Below are 26404 nucleotides of genomic sequence, written 5' to 3' on the forward strand. Positions count from 1 at the left end.
GCTCATGAGGCCCCTTCTCCTCTGTAACCTCTATACACACCATGTCCATCGTCCACAAGTGCTAAATATTCTCCTCACACTGGTGAAGGTCTAAGAAGAGATTGACTATCAGCAACAACTAGTTCAGTTATGAGAAATACTGGGTATGGCTGTGTACATTGTTGCTTGGCTTATGGGCTAAGTGCTCTCTTCGTGAGGGAGATAAAAGGCTCTTTTAGTGTGATAAGGATGTGATGAGTGCCAATTGTGACAACCAGAGCATTCAAAGCAAAGTGCACAGTTTAATATTTTATTTATATTTATTCCATAAACAATGCATATGCGTTTGCTTTTGCTTTTAAATCATGTGAGAGACTGGATCAAATCAGTTGCCTGATATAAATATACAGACGCAGACCATTCCTAGTTTTCATTTCAAATCACCATTTCTAGATGTATTGTGGCCATTCCAGTCCTAAATTTAACACCAGGAGTGATAAAGTAATCCAACAGCAGTGTGAAAGACTGACTAGTATGACAAAACACATGAAAACTTTGATTAAAATCCAGGATATCATATAAAAAAGTATTTTTTGAACTTTTCCTAAAAACAAATATTACTGTGGTTTTGCTTGTAAATATGATCTTGTTTTCCTTGCAGTATTTGAGGTCTAAAATAAAGAGCATCGTATCTGTTATTTTGATCTGTTTCTCCAGTTTTCATTTTCATGTCTCTGAAATGGTCTCTTAATTTTTTTTATTTATATACAGCCACAAAACAAATTAGGGCCCATTTCGAAATCTGTTTTTCTGATTTTAAAATGTACTATGTATAGGTATGTGTTAAGGTAAATGAAATTTGTAACAATATTTTTTATTGGAATTTGGGAGAAATGTTGTCACTAGTTTATAGAATGAAATTAAAATAATACTTTTACAGACACATGGAGAAATTGTAAATTCAGAGAAAGTGAATATACTTTTTTACTAATTAATAATTTATTTTATAAATTAATATGTATTGTATTGTATTGTGGTCCACTGTTTTGTGGTCCATTGAATTTAAACAACAAAGCAAAAACTAAATTAACTAAAGTAATTGTTTTATGCCTTCAACTATAAAAAAATAACATTTATTTGTTATATAATATAAAAATCAAATTCTATGTTTTTGAAAACAAGATAAAAACATTGACAAGAAAAGTGATTTTGCAGTCTAAGGGAAAACATTATAGTGACAGAATATATCACAAATCGCTAATCATTTCCATAGTAAACCTAAAGTTGCTTATAATCTTAAAATAATCATGATTCTTGAAGAAGCGTTGCTGTCTGGTGCCTCCTGGTGTGATTGATTTAAGACAAATGTCATGCCAAACAGATAACCCACCCACTGCCAGCCCATCTGTGCACGCAACTGTAGACTCTGACTCACACACAGTATTAAAGCAGCATTAATGTGATTTTTATACATACAGTCCATCAACCATCTGTCCATCATATACAACCCATTTCCATCTGCTTTCAGCACACATCACGTTCTATTTGATACAAGATCCATTTTTTATGTGTAAAAAAACGAACAGATGTCTTGAAAAGATGCGTCGTATCCCACTGTACAATTAAATGACCTTGTTTTCTCTATTCTCTCAGCAGGCTTCAAACTAAAATGTGCTATTTCTGGCATGTCTTTTAATGTGAATCACAGATGACTCTCCATGTCCTGTCACTAAGCCGTTTCCAAGAAGCTTTCTGAATCTGGAGGAAGGACAGGTGTCGAATCTATTCTAGCTAGAAAAATAAACATATATATATAATTTTTTTTAATTAGGTAAAAAAACTCAGAGGAGAGAATTAGCATACTGTACGGTGTGATGTTAATATATTAATCTTTGCTTTAAAAGCAGAAAGTTCACATTTCGGAATTATTCTTGTTAAATAAAATGCCTACAATGTATAATTATATTATACTTATTCATAAATAATGTTATGTTTTTTACAAGAACATGATTCAAGTCATAGAAACTGAACAAAGTGCACAGTCACTTTCTTCAGACACCCGCCCAATGGCGAGGCACATTTGTGTCCGTACTACCCCCACCATGCTGTTCCAAAAGCAGCTTATGGATTACAATGAAGGCTGCTGTACACTGTGATGCAAACTCATCGTGCCAAAACACAATATGCCTTAAAAACTAAATCATCCAAATTGCCGGCCTACAAAATGGTTATAGTGACAATTATGTAATTCTGCATGCATCTTTAATACATGAAAATTGCATATATATGTTCTGTTGTATGATTGTATGTGGTCACTGATGGAGCGAGTGAGGCTTTATGTCAGAGGATATGGCAAGAAGAGAGGGAACAGACCAATGTGTGCAGTGCAGTCGACTCAATCTGCTTTACTCTCACCTCCGTGATGCTGTGTCAGGTATCAGAGTGACAAACAGCAAGTGTGTTGGATGGATAAGCCATGATGTCTGAGAGGTTTTAATGTCTATGTCTGTGTGAAAAGAGTAAAAGTGAGAGAGGCTGTGTGTGATTGCATTCTTTCTTACCCTGCACTCTAAACAAATCCATAAAAGTAGGTCACAATATACTGTGTTAATATAGGAATAGGAATTTTCCGATTCATTCGTTTTTTTACCTGTATTTGACATTTTGCGACGACATCTTAGTCCTGTATCAGGCAACGTAGTGCTTCAAAATTGAGGGCGAGCGGTGGAGTGAGCCGTTGGTTGCAATTTTGCAACTTCGCCGCTAAATGTCCTACACCTTAAATGTATCTAATCTTCAATAAAACATTTTATCACACAGACAAAGGATAACATAGTCAGTCGATCGCAAAAGAAATCCCAACAAGTTGATCTGGAATCAGAGGCAGAGCGGAGAGTAAATAAAAACGATTGGTCCATCATTCAGGTTTAATGATGATCGGATGTTAACATTGCCTTGCAGACAGGAAGTTTCTCTCGGGAGCAGACAAGGAAGTGAAAACGGTAGTGGCAGTGAGTTCATGTGTCAATAGATAAACAAATGAATGGAACTAAGCCAATAATCTATTTATTCCCAGACACTAAATTTTATTACTGCTACATGAGATGGATTTTTCTACTGGTATACTGTTTATCAAATAAAATTTTATAAGAAATGACACAGATTCTACAAACAATTCCTCTGTCTGCCATTGGTCGGCCAAAAAGATGACCACACAAACTAACACCATTAGTTGAGCTAATGTTGCCGTATACAATGTTTACACTCTGTGTAGTATGCCACGCTTATTGATATCTCTGTATATTACATTGGAATAGTCCAAAGTTCTTATACATATGTGACATAAAGCTCGGCTATAGAGCTCTCGCAGTCACTTGACCTTTTCTGTTCACACTGCCATCCTGGCAGGCAAGGACAGTCGGGAGCGACTATGAAATGAATTGCGCTAGCATGAGTTTCAAGGCAACAGAGTTCACTGCACTCTTTAATTAAAAAGACTTAGACCTGCACATAGCAAAACTTAATAGATTAAATATAACAGATCCCTATAATGCCCCCGGGATGCTTTTAACGTGTATTAATAAAGAAACAGATACAATTCCTGACCTGCAGGATCTTAATATCTACAACTGCCTCATCATCTTTTCTTTGAATAAAACTACTACTGAACATAACGGTTTGCAACAAGCAATGTCAAAAACTCAATCATTCCTCTCATTTCGTTAGTAATGTTGTTAAATAAGGACAATTAGATCTTGGACAAGGACATAATACATCTGATCATTTTGCTTAACTAATGATTTCTTTGCTACCCGGAAAATCACCCTCGCTCCATTAAACAGTCAATAAATCAATGTCTCCGAAAAAGACTAAAAATCAATTGTGATACTGGAAATAACTTGCAGGAGTCTTGATGACTGTGACATATGACTGGTAGAAATACTAACTATTATACATATGTGACATCAGCGCAGAGTTATTTTTATTGCAGACCTACAGTATTTAAAGACCATTATTATTTCTATTTTCTGAATACTGTCTGTACCTTTTAATTATGACAGTAAAATCCCAAGAGATTTGTTAGTGTGGCGAGGTAGGCGGGACGAGAGCCGGAATGCGAGGCCGGTGCGTGAGTGTTAACGAGCGTCATCTGTACGCGCACCGGTCTCATATCACGGAGGAGATTGGGGAGCATAAGAAGACGAGCGACCGGACCGTCAGTGAGAGAGGACCGGGCCCGGCCATTTGTTATGGTTTGTGTGTGTCGCCGGCAGTGGCCTGTGAGGGGGCTGCCGGCTTTGTTTATTTACGTTTGATTTTTATTAATTAAAAGTTATTTTATGTTCGCCGATTCCCGTCTCCTTCCTTCCCTTTTATGGAACTTAAAGTTAGAATGGTTACAGTTAGAAAAAACACCTCAGGATAAAATTGCTTTGGGGTGATTGGTAGATGGGCAGTGGGCGGAGGGCAACTCGAGGACTATAAGCTGTTCAGCAAGGACAGGCAGTGTAATATTTAATCTGTCTCCTGGCTTTCTGTCATATTGTGTTTACCAAATAAATCCGGTTCTAACAACACAATCTCATGACCCTTCATTAATGTAATGGAATGTCCCAGGAAACACAGACTGTGATGAGTAATAGACAAAAACACTTTAATAATGACCAATAACAGGTCCAACGAGGGTCCAACGTTCACTAAAATATAATAAATTACATCTTAGACTCTACAAAGAACATGAAAACAGGGTGAGTATAAATAAGAGTACTGGTGATGGAGTGATCGCTGGCAGGTGAGGGTGATTAAAGATGTGGGAGAGGTGATGGAGCATGGAGAATCGTGGGAGGTGTAGCCCAAGGAAGAAAACAGGCATGAAGACAGACAAGACTGTGACAGTACCTTCCCCCTCCTGGAAGGGGCGTCCTCGCGCCTAGGAAGAACAACCAGGGAGAGGGGTGAGTGTCCTGGAGGCCAATTCAGGGACAGGACAGGACGAGACAGGAAGCCACCAGGACGGTGCTCCCATTACAGGGAATCTGGGAGTTCGGCGGCCATGGAGATTCTGGCAGTTCAGGGGGCCTTGTGGGTTCAAGTCTGGAGGGGGTGGAACTATGGGAGCCATGGAGGTGCAGCTGGGGGTGGGGTCTGTCATAGGGATGATGCTGGTAGTCGTGGCGGTGGAAGTGGGTGTGAAGGAAGTTGTTGGAAACAGCCAGAACAATTGCTACGAGGGGGTGCATCTTGTGACTGGTCTTCAGGGTTTATTATAATTTCCCAGACTTTGACGGATGAGAGGGCTCAGAGGGCTGGGAAGGCCTAGAGGGCTCCTGGGAAGACTCAGTCAATTTGGAGGGCTCCTGGGATGCTCTGAAGACTCGGAGAGCTCCTGGGAAGGCCCAGAAGACATTGGGGGCTCTTGGGAAGTCACGGAAGACTCCAGGGAAGCCTCAGAAGACATGGAGGGCTCTTGGGAAGGCTCGGAAGACTTGGAGGGCTCTTGGGAAGGCTCAGAAGACTTGGAGACTGTTGGGAAGGCTCTGAAGACTGGGAGGGATCTTTGGAGGGCTCTGAAGACTGTTAGGGCTCTTGAAAAGGCCCGGAAGACTGGAAGGGCTCTTGGGAAGGCCTGGAAGACTTGGGAGACTAAGAAGACTTGGAAAGCTGGGAAAACTTGGAAGGGTCCCCTTTAATATACAGTGGATTGAATTCCTGCAATAGCTAATCCAGCAGGGGGAGCTCAGGTGTGAGATTTCCACCATGAGAGGCTGGCACTGAGCGTCAAAATATAATCAACTCCCAAGAAATAAAATTAAGCACCACCCCACAGGTTGTTCTATTACGCTCAGAAATACATCACATTACGGAAGTAAACAGGTTGCAGACTACATTTCAAGTTAATTTTAAATGACAGCTAGCCCGAAAGACTTACGTTGTGAGAAAATGAACCATCTTTAACTGCAGGAAGAACAACCCAAAACAACCCACACGATACGTGAAGTCCTTGCACCACAACACAATCTGTCTGGTGTTGAAAGCTGGAAGATGAGAGATGATGCTAGAGTGGGACTGCTTCCTGAGTTTTCAGAGGCTGCGAAACCCTGAATGGCGGTGACGGAGACACTGAGCTTGTTGCTGCGGTAACAGGGAAGCTTTTGAAAAGAGGACTGACAGCTCACTCAATGCAGGCATAGCCATGGGCTGCAGGTCGCCTTGCAACGGGCCCTAAAGTAGGAAAAGAACTGGCACTCCCTGTGTTCCGTTCCAGCTCGTAGACACTTGAGCCAAGAGAACACAAACAAAAACATTTAGAAAGCTACAAACTAAAATGAATGTTAACTTTGATAAGTGTGGTGATAAACTTTGATACAATTATCTCTTAGCAGATTGAATTTACAATGTCTCTTGAATGAAGCGTACATATTGATGACTCATCCTGCACTACTGAGTTTTTTGTCCAATAATTTGCTTTATTATCACAATCCCCCTCCCCTAACACCACCCTGCCTGAGCAAAGAGCTCAGCCTGTGACATAACTAAAGCCTATAGATTATTTTAAAAAGGAATTATCCCTATGATATATTCCTATATATATTTTACATAAACATCTTTGTTAGTCATTTACCAACAATGCTCTACCAATAGTAGTCTCAGCAAATTAAATAACATTACAGTTTACCAAAGTTAGGGATCTCCCCTGACCACAAATCCTTAATGTTATGAGTAATTTATGATGAGGTATGTGGGGAAATAATTCAGACCCCTCAATTGAAGTGAGGAAGCGTATACCCCTCCCCCTCTGGGTGCGTTGCTTGATCCACATGCCTCCATTTTGCTGGTGAAGCTGTTCTTCATGAATTAATGAGGCTTGCAGTACAGCAGTGAAGACCGCTCTGTGCTGCAATGACTCTCAGAGCCCTGCCGCAGTCTGACAGCAGTTCTCCTAATATAAATTCAGTCCTTCATTTTCATTAACAACTCGGATTGGCTGTACTGGCATAGAACGGACCCTAACCTTTGTGGTTAAAGCTACGTTTCATGTAAGCAAGGTCAGGGAAGATAATGTAATGTATTGGCTATTTCGTGCTGCTGCATTTTGCCACTGTTATAGACAGTTTCAAAGCAACATCATTAACAAACGTAACTGTGTTGGTTGACTGCCCATAACTTCTGATACACATTAACAAATAATAGATTGCCTTTAGATTATTTCTGAGAAGAACCTTTACTTGGCTAAACTTGTCTCTCCAATATTTTTCATTTAATCAGCGATTCCAAAGCTCAACTGCTAGATGTCAATCAACGTTTTCTTTAAATGCAACCAAACAGGACCCATTCAACAAATTGTTAATTAAATTAAATTAACATAAAAAAAATTCAACAAACAATTTATTTAACACCATCATTATACAATAAAACATTTAACATAAATTCAATAAGATATAAATAGATATATTGGTAGACACTAGCCAGATCGATAAACAAACACAGACTGGAAGTTTATTGCAGTCCAGGTGCGCATGTCCGATTAAGCTATATGATAAAACATTGGAAATTGACTTGCCAGGGCCTCACCAAAAGATAATCTGGGCGATATTTCGCGTCCCGACAATCCTAGATAAAGCCGAGATTATTTTAAACAGCTCTCCAGATTATTGTGTTTGACATGTTGAATATTTACAATTAGAAATCCAGGGCTGCATTCAGCCCCGATAAAATGTTGCAAAACTTTTTTTTTAAACGGAAACGGTAGTCCGAGTGTGCTAACGCTTTAAACTAGATCAGAAATAAATAGCTCTAGTGGAGCTAGTGGACTCTTTCGGGTGTCAACAGCTATTTTGTACAAAACAGTTTAAGATTCATTTTTAAATTACTGAAGACATAAATACAACAACATTTGAAAGTTGCAATAAAATTATATCTAGTGCTGTGCCATCTTAAATGCTTCAGATGATGCTGCTTGAGAAATTTCTCAATGCTTAATGATATTTTAAAATCACATAAGAGGTTAAACGTACAAATGTGTTTATATTGAATACATATATAATAAACATCCAGTGATTTAATAAAAAACTTATTCTGAAGTCTCGAGAAAGTTTTGGGAGATTTCTTGAGTTAACGGTCAGGACTCTGTTTGAAAATCTGTTTGTGTGTGGTGTGTTGTCTTTGTCACACAACGGCGCACCACACATTATAGGAGCAAAACGATGAAATCTAGGATTTGCTACAGCATTATCTTAGAGCAACAGAGTACAGGACAGGCCCCAAGTGCACTTCCAGTCTGTGTTTGGTTATAATATAACAATTTATTTGATCATTAATTTAAATAAATATCTTATTGTATATTAACAGTTTTAAATTAAATAAAAAAACTGTTATTTTTCTTTACTCGTTCATAAAACATTACAAACTTTATCCTTATCAAAATATGAGGGAGGGGCTGGATGAAGTGTAACAGGATAATGGGTGCAGTACTTCTCTTGCTTGTCACATAGCCATTAAACTTTAATGTAATCAGAGAAGCATGAATAGCAGTGAATAGCCTTCGACACAGGCGTGCATCCGAGATAAAATAGAGTGAGGAAAAGGTTGAGCAGAGGAAAAATGACCCGGTGTCTCCACTTTCACTCTCTCTGTTCCTCTTTATTGATGACTTGCATCCAGTGTGTCGCTTGAATATTAGACCAAGGTTGTTTTGACCCTGAGCTATTCAGATCGCTAAAAGCAATATGTTAGCTCATACATTTCAAATACATTAAAATGTTAAAATGTAAACAAACGTATAGCTGAATTGCACTTACCAGATAGCACACTAATAGCATAACTATTGAAATGTTTTTAATAATAATAACAGCATTTTGTGAGAATTAAGCCACACTATTGGTCCAAATTCTAAATGTTTGATCACTGACTAAAACATTTGTACACACAGCTAAATAAATATTCTTGCTGTATTTATTTAACACGTTTTAAAGAAAATATGCTGTATTCAATAATGGTGTGAAACAGGACAGTTGTTCAAAGAAAGGTAAACAGGACAGAGGACAGGTGAAGTCATAACCGTCAAAATGGGAGTGTGGGATGCCCAGATGCATCATGGGAAGCTGCAGCACTGCAGTGGTAACTGCGGCTGCCCCTCCTCCTTGTGCTGAAAACACACACACATCCGCCTGAACATTCACAAGGAGAGAGAAACATGACAGGAGGAGTCACAGAGACACGTAGAACAGGCAAACTCGACGTGTTTGACGTTGACATGCTCTTAATGTAAAAAACAAGTTGTCTTACCCTAGTGGTTTAAATAATTAAACTCAAGGCGGGCAACATGAAGTACGTAACAGTAATGCATATTCTGATCACAGATAGAAACTATTTCCTCTGTGTCCTGTAGTGGCTCAACCCATTTACCAAATAGTGCTATGAGAGGTCAAACTGAACCAATTTAAAGCTGCCTACAGTAGACAACATTTAAATGATGTTTTAATGCTAATTTACACTGTCCCAATAAACAACAATGGTTAGTTTCGTTGGATCAGTGCGTCAACCATGTTTAGAAGTATGAAAACAGCTGCCTAAACAGCACACCTAGTATTAGAACAGATCGGCAGTGAGAAATGTGAGGAGACATTCACGCGCAGACGCTATGAGAATGTACAATTTGCAAGCTGGTGGGACATACAAAATAGCAAGGTGAAGGGGAAACTGCCAACCTCCACAATCTTCTCTCCTCTGCATCTTTGCAGTTGAAGCAGCGGTGGACCACCCCACTTCCCTTCATCTCCATGGCCTTTCATCCAAGTACACAGGTTTGAATTTCGGCACCCTACAGCTGACCTTCGAAACTTTACATCCAAGAGAATTATAACAGTTCATATAAGATAGAACTTGAGAAATCTTTTGAAATCCTCTGCACTTCCCATGGCTTTGTGGCAGGCACAGGTGTCAGATAAGAGAGGTTTGATAAAAACAGAACAAGAGCAAGATTGAAACAGTGCCAACGCGACAAAGCTTGTTGATGTGGTGATGGTGGTTGTAAATGCCAGGGCACTATGTTCCTGTGTTATAGTGATTACAACGAATACAGACGGAGAGACAGAAGTCTCAGATTCCGGCAGATGACAGTGACAAACGGAACAATAATATTTAGTCAATGTTAATGCACTCTATATTTTGGCATTGTTTGAGTGGACACGGCTTTATTCATTTTCTTTGCGATAAATCATGATCAACTCCTATCAAGACGCAGCATTAAAATGAATTATTGGTGTCATTGGCTGGAATGTAAAGTGAAATGTAGATGTTAAACTATAGTTAAGGGTCTATAAAATGCCACACTCAGAGCAGTAAATACAAAAAAAACGTATTATTACTTTATTCTTATAGGGCCAGAATACATCATTCACAACATAGAACAGCCGATCAATTCTTCTATTTCAAAAGCCGAAAGAAGAGGAGGGTGCTTTAGACAGTGATGGATTCTGGGTAATAAAGGCCCTCGAAAGTTGTTAGCCAAAGTGATGTGGATAGAAAACATGAAGGGAGCGAAATCGAGGAGGGTGGACGGTGGGGGTTTGGAAACTTGCAAACAAACTGAAGAAAACATGTTAGTGAACATTAAGCGATAGTTCACCCAAAAATGCTGTCATCATTTACTCACGCTACTGTCGTTTCAGACCTGTATGATTTTCTTTCTTCTGCAGAACACAAAAGAAGATATTTTAAGGATGTAGGTCATTGAACAACGGCGGTACCCATTCACTTCTATGAAGGACAAAAAAACAATGCTAGTCAATCGGTACCACTGCTTTTCAGTTGCCATCATTCTTCAAAATATCTTCTTTTGGGTTCTGCAGAAAAAAAAGTACGCCGTAACGTTTTGAAATAACATGAGGTGTGGTAAATGATGACAGAATTTTTATTTTTGGGTGACCTATCCCATTAAAGACAAACTTTTTTATCTTGCCCACACTCTCCAAGAAAAATGTTGCCTGCTCTCTATATGTTTACTAACCAGCATAAAAATATCCATTCAGGGATATTTTTTCATTTCTGCAGATGAGGCTTTCAATTCACCTGACGCGTGTGCTTTTCCGTTTCCCTTTAAATATTGTATTAATCAGCATTTTCTCAATCATCTCTAGAATTGCTGACATGGGACATATATGTGTGTGGAGTGATAATGAACTGATCAGACCTTGTTCCTCAAATGTGCAACACTAATAGAACACTAAATAACACTTAACCCCGTGAAAATCATGTGTCTTGCATATTTTTAGATTCTCAGTTCTCTCTGGCTCTAGTTCATTTTCAGACCTTAACTAACTCCAAACAACAGTGTAAGATTCATGCAATACAGAAATATATCCATCCAAAGCGGAGCATTCAACCAAACAAAGAAGACGTTATCTAGTTTGCCATTTTAAGACCTTTAAATGTTCAAATCAATTGGTTTTAACATGGCATTCTCTGCCATTGTGTTCTAGGGTTGGCAAGGCGACTGCATGGGCATTCGGTGTGTGCAGGGGATGGAAACCATGCCTTCACTCATAATTACCCACTTTAAACAGCCCTGCCGCGTCCTCTGAACAAATTTTCCTGTGTGGAGAGGTGAGAGGAGTGGTATGACATCATCGCTTCTCTTGTTCACATGGCAACAATGGAAGCAATGTTCCATTAATACAGTAGCCACGGCATTGATATGCAAATGAAAATCTGTGAATGAAAGTCCAGCGGGTGGAAAAGGAGTAGAAGACGAGACTGCTTTTCCGCACTTGTCTAATCGTAGCTCATCTGCAGGAGATGGCGAGAATAAAAATGTCATGGAGGCCGCGGCCGCAAGGTCCAATTTTGTCTCCTAGAACAAAAATCAATGACAGCGCAGTGCGGGAAGGAAAATAACTCCTGACGAAACTGCAGGAGCGTAAAATGAAGGTGACTGGGGTTGGTACAGCAGTAGGGGAAACATAAATGCTGTTGCAGAGTGTTTAAAGATAGTTAATGAGAAATAGGTTTTAATATCCAGCCTCTTCTTTTCACAGACTTCAGATCAGACAAAGCTGGAGCTGGGGGATGGGAAAGTGAGAGAAACATAGAGGAGGGGTTAGATATGGTCCTTTTTACGAAGATTATTATGTGGAGCAAAAGTTGTGATGAATCACAGCAAACATCACACAGAGAGCATATTTCAGCACAGCAGAGAAAGCCAAAGCATCAATGTCCCCATTAATCGAAAACAATATCACATAAGCAACTTTTATATGACAGTTCCTTAAACAAATATATTCCCGTGAACAGAATAGAATAGGAAGATGCTAAAAAGCATATAGCCTATTAAATGTTTCAGAATAGAATGGAATGGAAGGAATAGAATAGAACGCTAAGATGTTAAAAACTCTATTATATGTTTCAGAACAGAACATTATAGAAAAGAATAGAACGCTAAGATGTTAAAAACTCTATTATATGTTTCAGAACAGAACATTATAGAATAGAATAGAATGCTAAGATGTTAAAAACTCTATTATATGTTTCAGAACAGAACATTAAAGAAAAGAATAGAACGCTAAGATGCCAAAAAACAAATAACAGATTAACAGATGACCAAGATATATTTATAAAATATATTTTTAAGCATTTATACATATCTAAGAATTACACCTTCTAAAGCAAAATATCCCGAGCATTTGTGTGTATGTGTGTGTGTGCTGTAGACTCGAAGGCTGCAGGTCAGCTCTAAATGCCAGAACGAAATGCTATGCAACCGCAGTGTCTCAGCTGAGCTGTCATGCAGCAGTATGTGCATAACAAAACACGTGACCAATGGACGACAGAGCAGAACCCACCCACCTCACTCAATCGAATATGATAATATTTCTCATCTAGCAGCAAAACAAGAGCCGTCTGTTCGATATGGATCTGGCAGAGTACAATTGTTCCCAAAGGATGGAGCTCTGATTTAAGAGCCAATCTCACAGCACAGCCCCAGAACAAACTGTGACGTCGCATAATGTGTGACTCAGTGAGGGAGAGTGTGTGTTATGTCAGTGAAGAAGGGAGTGTGTGTGTGTGTTATGTAATACAAAGAGTGTGTACCGCAAGCTCCATCCCATCTGCGGCTGAGAGCTGGTTTTCGGAGTCAGCGAATCGCTCTGGTACATATAACAAAACATGTCTCTAGCATTAAACAACCTACAGACTGGACGGGAAATAGGATACATTACTGTAAAGCTCTTTACAAGCACTAAACATAATCCCTCTCGAGAAAAATTTCGAAAGACTGAAACTCATACTCAGATTTGTTCTTAAGAGCCATTATAAGAGGCTCTTCCAAAGTCCTTAATGATCTGACAAAGAGACCATCATGCTTTGCCGAGTGAACAGGACTCTAATTAACCCCTCCTTAAAAGAATATTCAGGCTTAAATACTAGCTTGAATGGTAAAATGATTTAAGTCTATGGGGCAAGCATAATCTATAGAGCATTATGACATCCCACCTTGCGTTGTTTACGCAAATTATGTCATAGGATTTTACCAATATTCTCAATGTCTCCATCTGCCATTGGTCAGACAAACACACAATGCTGCCCTCACGGCATTGGTTTAGTGGTTAAAAATGCCATTGGTTATAATGTTGTTCAAACAAACTATCCCAATAGTAGGTGAGAAACTTAAAATGCTCTTAAAGGGGCAGGGTTATAAAAAATTGTATTCCTTTATGTCACCAGTATATGACCTTTTTCCCCTCTGTGGAACACAAAAGAAGATTTTTTTTTGCAAAAGATTTTGTTTTTGTGTCCATACAATGCAAGTCAATGGGGGACGGTGTTGTATGGTTATCGAGGTTCTTCAAAATATCATCTCCTGTGTTTTGCAGGAGAAAGAAAGTCATTCAGGTTTGGAATGACACGAGGGTGATTAAATAAATGACAGAATGTTCATTTTTGGGTAAACAATCCCTTTAACTTGCAATATTGCATCAAGACCAAACAAATAGACAAACTGCGTAGCAAGAACATTACCAAACACACACAGATTTCATATATAGCCTACAGCTTAGACGTAGCACCCATGAGACACCCACAAACAGTTAAGTGTTGAACTCTACAGTGTGCTCAGTGTTCTCAGTGCCCGGGCTGAATACACTCTTGTTTGGTGCAGGGAGTGAAGGGCAGCCTCTCCACTCATGGTTGGACCCTCTCACTGCAGGAGGGAGCACAGTCTAGATTTATTATTCAAGATAATTGAGTTCTTATGAAAGCTGACGCTGACCTAAATTCATTTCACTAGTTAAAATTTAAATGGCATCTAGCGATGCCAGCCCCTGTGACCACAATAGGCAGAGAGCAAAGGCGAGGCAGCCAATCCATACTGGCCTCTCAATGGAGGACTTGGAAAATTGGTTGCGTCAAGCTGTTGCGTACAATAGCGTCTGCCATTTTGCTCTAAAGGCTTGGGTGCTGTGCCATGATTGTACAGTTGTTTTCCACTATTATTGTATGTCATGCTCTAGCCCTGCTTCTCCATTGTATCTCTTATTTATAATTTCAAATACTGCACTCGTCTTGGTTTTCTCAAATACAATTCAGTTTCCCACAAGCTCATACGTACAGACTTCCTTAAATTAAAACTGCTACGGTATTGTGACATGCACGTCAATCCATTCCAATACAGTTTATAGAACGTTTGGCTCCGAGTCAGCAACTGTGATCCTGCAAACATCCTTAAATCTACCACTAGGGATGTAGAAGCTGAGCTTTCTCATTGGTTCAAAATGCATCTGGTCCCTAAAGTGGATTGGGAAATAGACAACAGACGGTTGCTGATTGGTGGGCACAACTGTCACTCAAACATGCAGCACGGATGATATAAGGCAGATCAGCTGCAATGGATATCTTTTATCTACCTGGCTGGCACACGCTAGCTAAAAACATGCAAAACAGCCAGGTTGAGCCTTTAGCCGTGACCTTTAACTTGATATTACTGCGAGTTCATATAATCGGGTGTTCTATATGCAAACAAATTATGGAAATCATCCTGCGGCTGTTCAAAGACTCCAACTGCGAACAACACAGTTTATATCTAGCAAAGCTTGCATATTATAAATCATTCTGACTAAGCAAAGCGTAAAGGCGCTGTGTTGTATCAACGCAGTTACACAGACGTTAGAAATGTAAGACCCTTCGATCCAACACTATACAAGTGCTAAATAAAGTCACTGTTAAAAGGAAAATGTAATGAGACCAATACATTTGATCTAGATTGAATATATAAAGTCTAAGTGGTATGATGCAGTTGTTATCTGCATGTCAATTCCACTTCTGGAAGTGGACTGCATAGCAGATCTTAAATACATTTGAATAATTATTTTTGGCTTTCGCTTAATGCTGATTTGGTCTCTCCACAGAGTTTCAGCAAGGTTACTGAGGAGGAAAAGAGCGGATTAAAGGCTCTCGAAAGTGATGCAAATGAGCCACTTGACAAAGGGGAATATGTGATTTTGACAGATGTCAGAAGGGCTTGACAGACAACATGCCTGTGAATGTGTGCTCCTGAGTACAAATATAATGATATGATTTCTTATTCTACCAATGCATTCTGAGTTGACACACAAACATTTAACAATTCTTGATGTTGCTCTGTTTCTAGTCTATTTGAGAAACCTCCATTAAGCTTCTAAACTAGGTCAGTGTCTTTGGTCAACCAGCTTGACAAGAAAAAACTATTTGGCTGACCAACATTTTTTGCTGGTTTTGCATGGCTATAAGGATCCTGCACGCCAATGCATGCTGGGATGCATACGTCCATCAATATTCCTTCCATCTTTTCTATCTATGAAAACTAGAGCGCTTAAGGCGAGAAAATGCTAATATTAACACACACATACATAAACAAAACGCTCCGCTGTAGACTTCCTATGGCATCAGCACTCACAGTCTTTGTCTCACCGGGTCAAAACGTGATTGCTACACACTGAACTCTGTGAGCTACTGGAGAGAAACGAACCAGTGTACAGCCTTGAGTGAAAAAAGCCCTGCCATCATGAATATTCATCAGACGCAGTCTGCGGCTTCATTCTGATCTCACGTGTTATCTCTCTCTCACGTTGTGTTTGGTGAAAGAATATTTTAAAAGCACATAAGATCATGTTTATATCTATTGATGTGTTTTCTGTATACCAATGACACCAAAATGAAACGTAAAAGGCTGTATACCCCCAGACATCAGCAGTACAATGACAAAAGAAGGGGTGTGGCCAAACTGGGCACAACACGAGAGATCACTGGATTCTAAAGAAAAAATTTAATCAAAGGAATAGTTCACCTTCATAACGGAAATTCTGTCATTATTTACACACCATTTCGACCCTCTATGACTTTCTTTCTTTTGCAGAACACAAAAGAATATATTTTTAAAAATGTTGGTAAGAGAAAACATGGTCCCCATTGACTTGCATTGATTTGTGTCCATAAATTAGAATATATTTTTTGTTACCTACATTTTTCAAAATGTCTTCATTTGTGTTTTTAAGAAAATAACACGGATTTAAAATGACATCAGAGTGTGTTTTTATTTTTAGGGTGAACAATTCCTTTAATATGTGTGATATTGACCAAGCCAAAATGCACAGACAGCACTAAGTTACATGCATTGTTGATACAGTGCATCTCAGCATATAGCTCAAATAATACAACAAAACATTATTAATCTAATAAATAATTAAGGTTATTTTAAAGTGGACTCGGCTCGGAATTGCAAGTTGCATGACATGAAAGCAAATACTCATTTATGGCACAAAGACAAGAACTTTGTTTTTCAATATGTCATTTCTTGCTAAATTCTGAAAAATGTCATAGTATATTATTTTTCTTAAAGGCTGTTGAAAGGTCCATCCAAAACAAGCAGCATATATAGCACATTTCTGGTAATCTATTTAAATGCAACAAAGTAGCACAAGACAATTTAAAGAAACACAAAAATATAAGATAAAATTGGCTTCCTGACAAAACCATAAACATGTAGCGAACACAGATGACACCACATGGACCAAAAAACTGTAGGTGGTGCTTCGTCGTATGTTTAGTGCAGAAAGAACACGTGGTGCATGAACTGTCTAGTCACAACAATACGGTGGTCATGCCTCAGTACATTCTTCTAAAATTGCTTATCAAACCCGTCCGAGAGCCTTGATACAAGTGAATCAAATTCCACATTGTTCAATTTAGCTGTCAATCACGACGAGCCGTCAAGGAGAAAACATCATGCGATCAATGTAAGCAAATACTTGATGTTGTGGATGTGATGCGACTCCCTCTCCAATGGAATGAATGGACTCAAATAGCGGCCAATCACAAGAGAGCTCCGCCAGGGTATAAAAACCCCATAAAGCCGCTTATTTCTGGACACGGTTATCAGTCTTTGTGTGGGTCCTGTTGTACTTTAAGAAGGATTAATACCACTTTCCCAAAGAAAATCGCTGTAAGGTATGAATTATTTTAAATAGCGTTTGATAATTGTTATTGTATATACACATCATTCGGGGACAGCTATATGATAACGATTGTTAACCCTTTGGAGAATAAAATATGCTTGCATTGGATTTCGTTAAGTAATATTAAGAAAGAAATAAAACGAGTAATAGATATGCATTGATATTGAGGACGCATCTGATTTTTAATCCGTTCGCGACAATGCCAGCTGTTTATTCCTCCGATCCTTTGAGGCAAAAAAATGAAAAAATATCGCCCTTAAAACGCTTTAAATAGACATGCATGGTTGAGAGACGCGGATACGTGCACGACAAAGTGCTTTTGTACCGAACATCAGCAACGACCTTGCAGTCAGTCTCCTTCATCTACAAGGACGTTATTCCCAGTACTGCGCATTACGCATTCGCATGCATACAACGGCAAACCATCCCTATCCAATACCGTTATTGTGCACAGAAGGTGCCGCATAACATTGAAAATCTGCACCTATATTAATGCATTTCGTGAAAACGCGTCGTTTATCGGACGCGCTCTCGACATTCCATCATATTTACTGTCAGCGTGACGCCATCGCTAGAGGACACTTGTCCTCTCGACGTTTTGTTTTTGACGCAAATGTGCACGCCGTGTTGCGCTTAATGCTCTTTAAAGCGGTTACGTCATGACGAACGCAGCTGCGGGCTTGATGTGTCCTTGCGTTTGAAACCGATTCAGATCCAACGTTTGGCCTTCCAACGGATCCGTCTGCATGTCTCCACCAGGTAACGCGACCATGCCTTTCGGGAACACTCACAATCTGCTGAAGATGAACTACTCCGCGGAGCAGGAGTATCCCGACCTCAGCCAGCACAATAACCACATGGCGAAGATCCTCACTCAGGAGCTGTACGCTGACCTGCGGGACAAACAAACCCCCAGCGGATTTACCCTCGATGACGTCATCCAGACGGGAATCGATAACCCAGGTAAGTGTCCTCGCAGCCACCTGCGCCTCAACCGTGGATGCATTTGGCAGATACTTTAAATTTAGATGGGAGAATACAGGTTTTATCGGTATGCGCGTTGTTTGGGTATCAAACCCACAATGTTTGCATTGCTAACACGCTCTAACAATCGCGCCACGGTAACCAGGGCACGAATTAACCATATTAAAGTGCGCATTTAACGCACTTTAATGTTTGGTGTCTTTCACGAGACGTATGGCTCTAAAGCAGCTCAACGAGAGGAAATCTGATGGGTTTGGTTCCCAAATGAGAACTCGGATTTCTTCAAAAATCATGTTTTTTATTGTGGATTCCAATGAATCAATCAAACTGCAGATGGTTTGTTTTGATGTAAGCCATAACTCAAAAAACACAGCGTTTTGAAGGAACAAGCTCCCTGGAAGCCTCTTCTACACAGGTCATGCACGCCCACTTTGGTTTTCTGTCATTGTGGATGCAAACTGACTGTAATATTCACATTCAAAACCTTATCGGGCCTGACATGCACCCAATGTTGCACCCAGAATCTACTGTAGCATTATTTCCATGACCTCCACGAGTTCTGCTTGCTTAAGCCTGTTACTGTAATCTTGGTGGCATGCCGGTGCATTTCAATAATGCCCTTTAATGTGCGACAGCACTCCAGACCTTAAGTTTACATTTAGTCATTTAGCAGACGCTTTTATCCAAAGCGACTTACAGATGAGGAAGCAATTATAACAACATGGGCAACAAAATACATAAGTTTCTCAAAACTAGTCCATTAAAGCCTAGCACAGTATACAAAGCTAAGAATAGTGAGGTTAGTATTATTTTTTATTAAACAAAAATTGAATAAGAAAGAAAGGGAAAAAAATAAGGTTAAAAGCGAAGTAACAAAGCCAAGTGGCAGTAAAGTGAAACAAAGGAAGATGGCGTAATGTCATCGCTGCTCAATGCAGGCCAAAAACGAGATGAGGCCTACAGTATGACAACTGGCTGTATTGGCGCCATATTTTAATTTCAAGGTTTGGCAAAATAAATGTTTCTGGATTCTAGGACATCCTTTCATCATGACCGTCGGCTGTGTTGCTGGAGATGAAGAGACATACGAAGTGTTCAAAGATCTTCTGGACCCTGTTATCGAGGACCGCCATGGTGGCTATAAACCCACCGACAAACACAAGACTGATTTGAACCCAGACAACCTCCAGGTACGTTATGCCACCGGATGCTCCAATTGTGCGGCATAATTTCAAAAGATAAGATATTCATTTACGTTTTAATAGGGCGGAGACGACCTTGACCCCAACTACGTTCTGAGCTCTCGAGTGCGAACTGGCAGGAGCATCCGTGGTTTCTGCCTTCCTCCTCACTGCAGTCGCGGGGAGAGACGCGGCATTGAAAGCCTGTCTGTTGAGGGTGAGCCAATCGATTTATCTCAATTTGGATGTCAATTGTTTATTGATGACTGGATGCCTGAAGTAAATCACCATCCATCAATCAAGTGGCTGTGTTCTGCATTACATAAAAGTATATGCGTGGCTGTTTGTGTATTCAAGCTTTGGGAGCCCTTGACGGTGACCTTAAAGGAAAGTACTACGCCCTCAAAGACATGACTGAGGAAGAGCAGCAGCAGTTGATCGATGACCACTTCCTGTTTGATAAGCCCGTGTCCCCACTGCTGTTGGCTTCTGGGATGGCCCGGGATTGGCCGGATGCAAGAGGGATCTGGTGAGATTGCGATTTGGAGTCTTAAATCAATTTTATATAATGCAACTTTAAAAATAATGATTTCAATGGTTTTAGGCACAACGACAATAAGACATTCCTGGTCTGGGTTAATGAGGAAGACCACCTCCGTGTCATCTCCATGCAGCAGGGTGGAAACATGAAAGAAGTTTTTAATCGCTTCTGCACAGGCCTCACAAAGGTTAGTTGACTTCATCCCTCGCTTGGGAAAGTGCATGTCTCCTGTCCGGTCCTTTTTACATTTTGATGTTTGTCTTTGCAGATTGAGTCCTTGTTTAAGGAGAAGAGCCACGAGTTCATGTGGAACGAGCACTTGGGCTACGTTCTAACTTGCCCATCCAACCTGGGCACGGGGTTGCGTGCTGGCGTTCACGTCAAACTTCCCAACGTCAGCAAGCATGAGAAGTTCGGTGAGATCCTAAAGCGACTGAGGCTCCAAAAGCGTGGAACAGGTTTGTTTTGTAACATCTCAATTGGACACGTAGTGTATGTCTGTATTATCTGTACAGGTAATCTATAACCATTCTCTCTTCTCCAGGTGGAGTCGACACTGCTGCCGTCGGCGGTGTCTTTGACATCTCCAATGCAGACCGTCTTGGCTTCTCTGAGGTAGAGCTGGTTCAGATGGTGGTGGATGGAGTTAAGCTGCTTATCGAGATGGAGAAACGCCTGGAGGCGGGTCAGTCCATCGATGACCTTATCCCTGAACAGAAGTGAACGCTTCATGACTCCCAAATTAACTCCCCCCGCCTCCACCAGTACTCCTGTCCTTCAGTACCAATAATCTTAACTACATCAAGGAAATACACTCCACCCAAACGGTAGTGGCACTAAAGTTAGACGAGTCTTCCATCAGTGTGAAGGATTTTGTATTTCAAACGTCCTGCAATGTTGCAGACGGAGCTTTAACACCAGAAATAAAGTCTCTTTGGCCCATGGAGGTTCTTGCGTGGATGTGTTTATTGCGGTCTTTCATTTCAAATTTATTGTCAAGCTGGCAAATGTTGACCAAGTTTCATATAATGAGAAGTACAATGACAATACATTTGTTAGTGCATGAGGTAAGTGTTTAATGTCACAAAACTATAATAACGGGAGTCACAATATTGACACCGCATATTCTGATTTGTTCTAACAGAACAAGACTGAAGCTTTAGTTCTGTTTTCAACCCTAAAATATTCCCAGGAAGAAACTCTTTTGCTTATCTAGCTGTACGATCAATCCTGTCTTACACTGCTCTCTAGTGGCTACAATTGATTTGATAACTAAATGCGTCAACTCGGTTATATCGTTAAGCACTTGAATTGAAACCTAAAAACAACTATTATCTAATGTGTTTTTTCAGAAACATTTACTTATCCCCTTGGTAAATTATGAGGGTTTGAGACATCCCTTTTTTTGTGGTACAATTGTAGTAACCATGTTTTAACTGTAGTAAAACCAAGGTTCATTTCCATAAGGGATTAGTCAAGTGTTCTCCTGGCAGCGCCAAGGGACCAGAAAGCCAATCTATGTGTTTATTTAAACCGTGACGTTTGTAGATAAATATTTTACAAATTGCGACATGCAATGCAACTGAATCTTTAGCCTTGAATGGTCAAACTTACCAGTTACCCTCTAACTACATGACAAGGCTTTCTCTTGCATAAATGCCATTTAAAGTCATGGCACAACTGTCCTATAATAAAACGAGAACTGTTGAGCTGCGTTTTTTCGGCATTAAAAGCATTGTAATGTTTACACTTCATACAGCATTTGAATGGTTTACGTATTGTGACTTAAAATCTCGATCGTAAATGGCAAATCCATTGTCACATCCATGATTTGTTTTATGAGGCCACGTTTGTCGGGTATTATTGCTTCTGGTTTGTTTGGGCATTTTAAATCACAGAAATGATGCTTCTCAAAAACTGTGCTTTTTTGTCACATCCATATTGCATGTGTACTTCCCTTTTTCTAAATAGAAATCTCGTGCATGGAATGATCTTTTTATGTTTAGTAAAATACGCACATATGGTGTAGTGTATATTGCTAACAAATACACTCCATAACGCTGGAATTGCCCAAATGTATCGTCGTTACAAAGAATCGTGAAATATCCATTCGTGCCTATTATCCATTGAAAAATCCACTATATGTCATCAAAAAATCTAATGGTTAAAAGATATTAAAACAACATTGCTTATTCACTTGCTTTTGTGTCTGTGCAATGGAAGTGAATGGTTACCGCGATTGTTCGGTTAACAACATACTTCTAAATATATTTTGTGTTAAAAAGATTTTTGGGTAAACTACCACTTTTATACCATTGAATACTTGTAGCATACTAAGATTTATCATAGCCACTCCAAACATCAATGTGCTGCATTTAGTCATTCTTATATTGTCTTTAACTTTAACAGTACAAGTGCCCCAAATCATGATTTATTACCATGAACAGCCTGAAATATGCATAGTTGTTCCTCGTTTCCTTATTATTACACACAATCAGTGGTTTTAATAGCAAAAGTGTGTTTAACCAAAGTGCCATGAGAGAAACTCCTCATGGAAATGCAAGATGTAGTTAATAGTTAGAAATCTATTTAAATTCATGTAAATCAAGTCAAATGAAACACACAAAGTGAGACAATAAAACGTGATTAAATCATTTGTTGCTACGACTCATTTCTTTTATTGTGCACATGTATAGAACACAAGGTGCGAGTCACTGTATTTCACAGAAGCCCACACGGGCAGTGTAGTTTAACAGCATTGAGTCAAGCATGTCTCCTTTTTCAACTTCCTCACAGTATTTACAGGGTTAAACTCCACAATAAAGCTCTTTACTGCCTTCATGGCAGAATATAAAAATCATCTCACTTGACTAAAAACAGGAGTGGAATGGGTTGGAATAAAACAAAGCAACAAAAAAAGTATAAAAACAGTAAAAGCTTTAAAATGAATTCATTCCAAGTGTTGCGCTTGAAAACAACTGCTGTCCAGCCGAACCCTCTTCAAAGAATAAACGGACTATGTAAAGTGTCAGTCCTTAGGTTATATATAATGTAATCGCTTGATGATTCTCCAAGTTTCTGAAGCACCAGCTTGGCTTTTCTCTCTGCACTTGACACTCGCTCTTCAAAACACTCTTATACTGTAGAAAAGACCCCTCTCTCTTGCTGTCATCCGCACACAAAATGCAAAACAAATGTGCGATGCCCGGTGCAATGAAAGAAAAGAATCACTCATAACACACATCCATTCCAAACTCAACACATTCTCTCGCTTATTAGCATTTTATAAACTATGTAATATACATTCCCATCAGTAAATGGAATTTCTCAGTCATACTTCTGAAGAATCGTTTTGTTCTCATATGGAACGGTTTTGTTCTTTGCTCTCATACACTCCCAGTACATACTTGTTTTGTAGCACATACAATTGATCCAAATCATACTGAATTACCTCACTGACAGAGCACTGAATGTCTCCCTGCCCCAGTCCTCTCAGCAAAGCATCTTGGGTAAAGCCATGCCCAGAAAAAAACAAAGCTTACAAGCACACAGAAAGTGATTAGTGCTTTTATCCCCAAGGTGTAATGTACAGCTTCGATCGATTTTCTATGAATTACAATATACAATAAACCATGTGTGACAGGTGAAGGGAGATACACTGAGGTCTACAGGCGGAGATGAGGGAGAAACCTGAGGCAGCCTTTATTCTAGTGTTATACTGAAGCATGTGTGTGTTTGTATAGCGCTTTAGGTTGATTGTGCCTCCGAGGGGGGTTTAGCAGCTTCACCCCTTCTGTGGCACACAGAGATGAAAGACATTACGTCGCCAGGTTACTCCAGTCAATCACCCAGGAAAGGGGTGTGGCCAGGCAAGGGCTGGTTAAGCAAGAGATCTCTGACGTGGTTTTATTCTGGGGTAGAGCTGTAGATAAACAAACAAATGCAGGTTTAGCGTACGCATATAACTAACAGTATACTGTATACAGCTTAATAGCATGGCCCGTGTGGGTGTGGACCTACCCCCAGCAGGTTACGTGGCACGTAGCCCTCTTTGTCATTGAGTTTGCTCCACCACCAGTCTGTCTCTGTGTCATCTATCCTGCGCAGGACAGTAATGGCATCTCCCTCCTGAAAGGAAAGCTCATCTCCACTTTGAGCCTCATACTCCCACAGAGCATACACAACTCCTTTATTCATTACACCCATTTTCTCCTGCACACCTGTAAACACGCACAGAGAAAGAGAGATTTTAATAAGGTCTACTTCTCTAGATAAAACTTAAATAGGCGATACCTCGTCCAAATACACAGCACATACTGTTATATAAGTGTTCTTAAAGCTAAATTGGTAGAACAAAATAAGATATTTTTTATAACCGAACAATGGCGGTACCCATTCACTTCTATTGTATGGAGTCAAAACCAATGGGTCAAGTCAATGGGTACTGTCGTTGTTTGGTTACCAACATTCTTCAAAATATCTTCTTTTGTGTTCTGCAGAAGGAAGAAAGTCAAACATGTTTGAAATGACGAGAGGATGAATAAATGATGACGGAACATTTTTTGTGAACTATCCCTTTAAACACCTATAAATAGTACACATAAATAGTAAATTCCTAAAAAACTGCGTGTAGTTATCAAATTCAATGATATAACACAAAGGTTAACTAAAAGCGAACTCTTACCATAGAGGAACTGTGAGCACTGTATGAAACCCTCTTCCATCTCTTCGCATTTGTCTGCTGCCGTCTCAACGTCACTGATCGTGGTGGCAAAGATGGCTGCGCCAGACTCCACCAGAAGCTTACACAGGTGCACGCTGTTACAGGAAGCAGCGCAGTGCAAGGGCGTCCTGCACACAACACTTCGCTTCAGTGAGTCTGTCTACACATGTCCTCTAGCTGATCGATCACTTTAACAATGATTGACATGACTGTCTTTAAATAATCAATCCCTGACTAAACACATGTCTGTGTTGCAGTCTCCTCACCAGCCGTCACTGTCTGCAGCATTCACATTAACCCCAAAGTCCAGCAGGAACTTGACGATATGGTGGTGGCCAGCACACACTGCGTTATGGACAGGCGTGATGCCCTCGTCGTTTGGAGTGCTGGGATTGTCAACCTACAGAATGAAGCAAAACGATTAATAAAAATGAGCACGGCTCAGAAGATCTGTTACATCATGTCAAGTGTAATTGGAACTGCTGTGTGTCATACCTCATAGATTATCCTTTGTACATTGTCAAACTCTCCCTCCAGTGAGGCGTCCAACAACAGGGCGAGTGGGTTGAACTTCACTCTTAAGCCGTGACCTGTTCGTTCCGAGTTTGGCTTCTTTAGGTTAGTCCGTTTGCCCTGGTGAACACATGCACGCACATCAGTGGATCACATCATGCATGCATTGTTTTGCTTTATGTGGCAAAGTAAATGAATTTAAGAGAGTGTTAAATGTGAAGTTCGTATAAAGGTATGTATCATCAAACCCACCACAGGCTTGGAGGAGGTATCCGCTTCCTCAGGTGTGGTGGCCTCAGCTACGGGGCTCGGCAAGGTGGCAGAAGGTTCAGCAGGGTTATTGTTACTGTCCTCTGATGGTTCTGGTGCCAGAGGGGTTAGTGTTTCAGCCGCTTGCTGCAGGGGTTCGTTAGCATTGGCATCCCCTTGCTGGACAACCGCTACTGCAACGGCGCCCTCGTAAGGCACGGATGATGAGGTTCCTGAGGGTGGATTTCCATTATCTGCATCAAAGAGACCTTCACCATTTGGTCCTGAGGGCTGGTAAAATGGATTGACTCCTTCCCCTCCATTCATACCTCCGATTCCTCCCTCCATCCCGCCGGCCAGGGTGTTAAATCTCTGATAAAGCAGCTTCTGGATGTTGGGCCCATTAGGGCCTTCTGGTTCCGTAATGGAGCCGCGTTTTTTGAGTGGTCGTGGAGCATTGGCCAGTTTCTTGCGTAAGGCCTCCAGTTCGGCATCGCTCTGGTAGCGCATAGGGGAGTGCACCATGGGTGTGAGTTTAGTGGGGCTTAGGGGTCGTGGAATGTGGTCTACGCTGGGTGGAGGTGGCTCAGGGAGACCTACGAGATGGCGTTCAAAATCCAGCTCGCTATCCAACATTTCGTCTTCAGAACCCTGCAGGGCAGGAAATGCTCCAGTGCCCCCAAATGGTAATGGAGAGGCGGGTAAAGAGTTAGATGGCAGGAGTGGCTTGCCGTATACTGCAAACAAA

General features: G+C 40.3%; 2 protein-coding genes across 4 annotated transcripts in view; one reads left to right on the forward strand and one right to left on the reverse strand.

Annotated features, from left to right (window-relative positions):
• Positions 1–16992: 16992 nt before the first annotated feature.
• ckbb (creatine kinase, brain b) lies at positions 16993–21115 on the forward strand. Of its 2 annotated transcripts, none has more exons than XM_079474915.1 (8): positions 16993–17457; positions 18225–18428; positions 19485–19639; positions 19715–19847; positions 19988–20159; positions 20235–20358; positions 20440–20629; positions 20716–21115. In XM_079474915.1, exons 2-8 carry the CDS (start codon positions 18236–18238, stop codon positions 20892–20894), a joined length of 1146 nt encoding a protein of 381 aa, XP_079331041.1. In that variant the 5' UTR covers positions 16993–17457; positions 18225–18235; the 3' UTR covers positions 20895–21115. The 2 variants fall into 2 exon arrangements, with proteins under 2 accessions (XP_079331041.1, XP_079331042.1); XM_079474916.1 differs by having other exon boundaries at positions 17375–17452.
• Positions 21116–22809: 1694 nt separating this feature from the next.
• Positions 22810–26404, reverse strand: part of ppp1r13bb (protein phosphatase 1, regulatory subunit 13Bb) — a 38701-nt gene continuing 35106 nt past the window's right edge. For both annotated transcript variants that reach the window (XM_079474912.1, XM_079474913.1), the window contains exons 13-18: positions 25660–26393; positions 25390–25527; positions 25161–25294; positions 24856–25022; positions 24192–24391; positions 22810–24093 (exon numbers count right to left, since the gene is read on the reverse strand). In XM_079474912.1, coding sequence (XP_079331038.1) covers positions 24052–24093; positions 24192–24391; positions 24856–25022; positions 25161–25294; positions 25390–25527; positions 25660–26393 — 1415 coding nt within the window. In that variant the 3' untranslated portion in view covers positions 22810–24051. The remainder of the gene's footprint in view (positions 24094–24191; positions 24392–24855; positions 25023–25160; positions 25295–25389; positions 25528–25659; positions 26394–26404) is intronic.

This window comes from Barbatula barbatula (assembly GCF_947034865.1).
Source record: "Barbatula barbatula genome assembly, chromosome: 15".
Taxonomy (NCBI): Eukaryota; Metazoa; Chordata; class Actinopteri; order Cypriniformes; family Nemacheilidae; genus Barbatula; species Barbatula barbatula.

Coding starts and splice junctions, on each gene's coding strand:
- ckbb (XM_079474915.1), top strand. CDS start 18,236: ATGCCTTTCGGGAACACTCACAATCTGCTGAAGATGAACTACTCCGCG. Junction 19,640..19,714: donor TGAACCCAGACAACCTCCAG/GTACGTTATGCC, acceptor ACGTTTTAATAG/GGCGGAGACGACCTTGACCC. Junction 19,848..19,987: donor TGAAAGCCTGTCTGTTGAGG/GTGAGCCAATCG, acceptor TGTGTATTCAAG/CTTTGGGAGCCCTTGACGGT.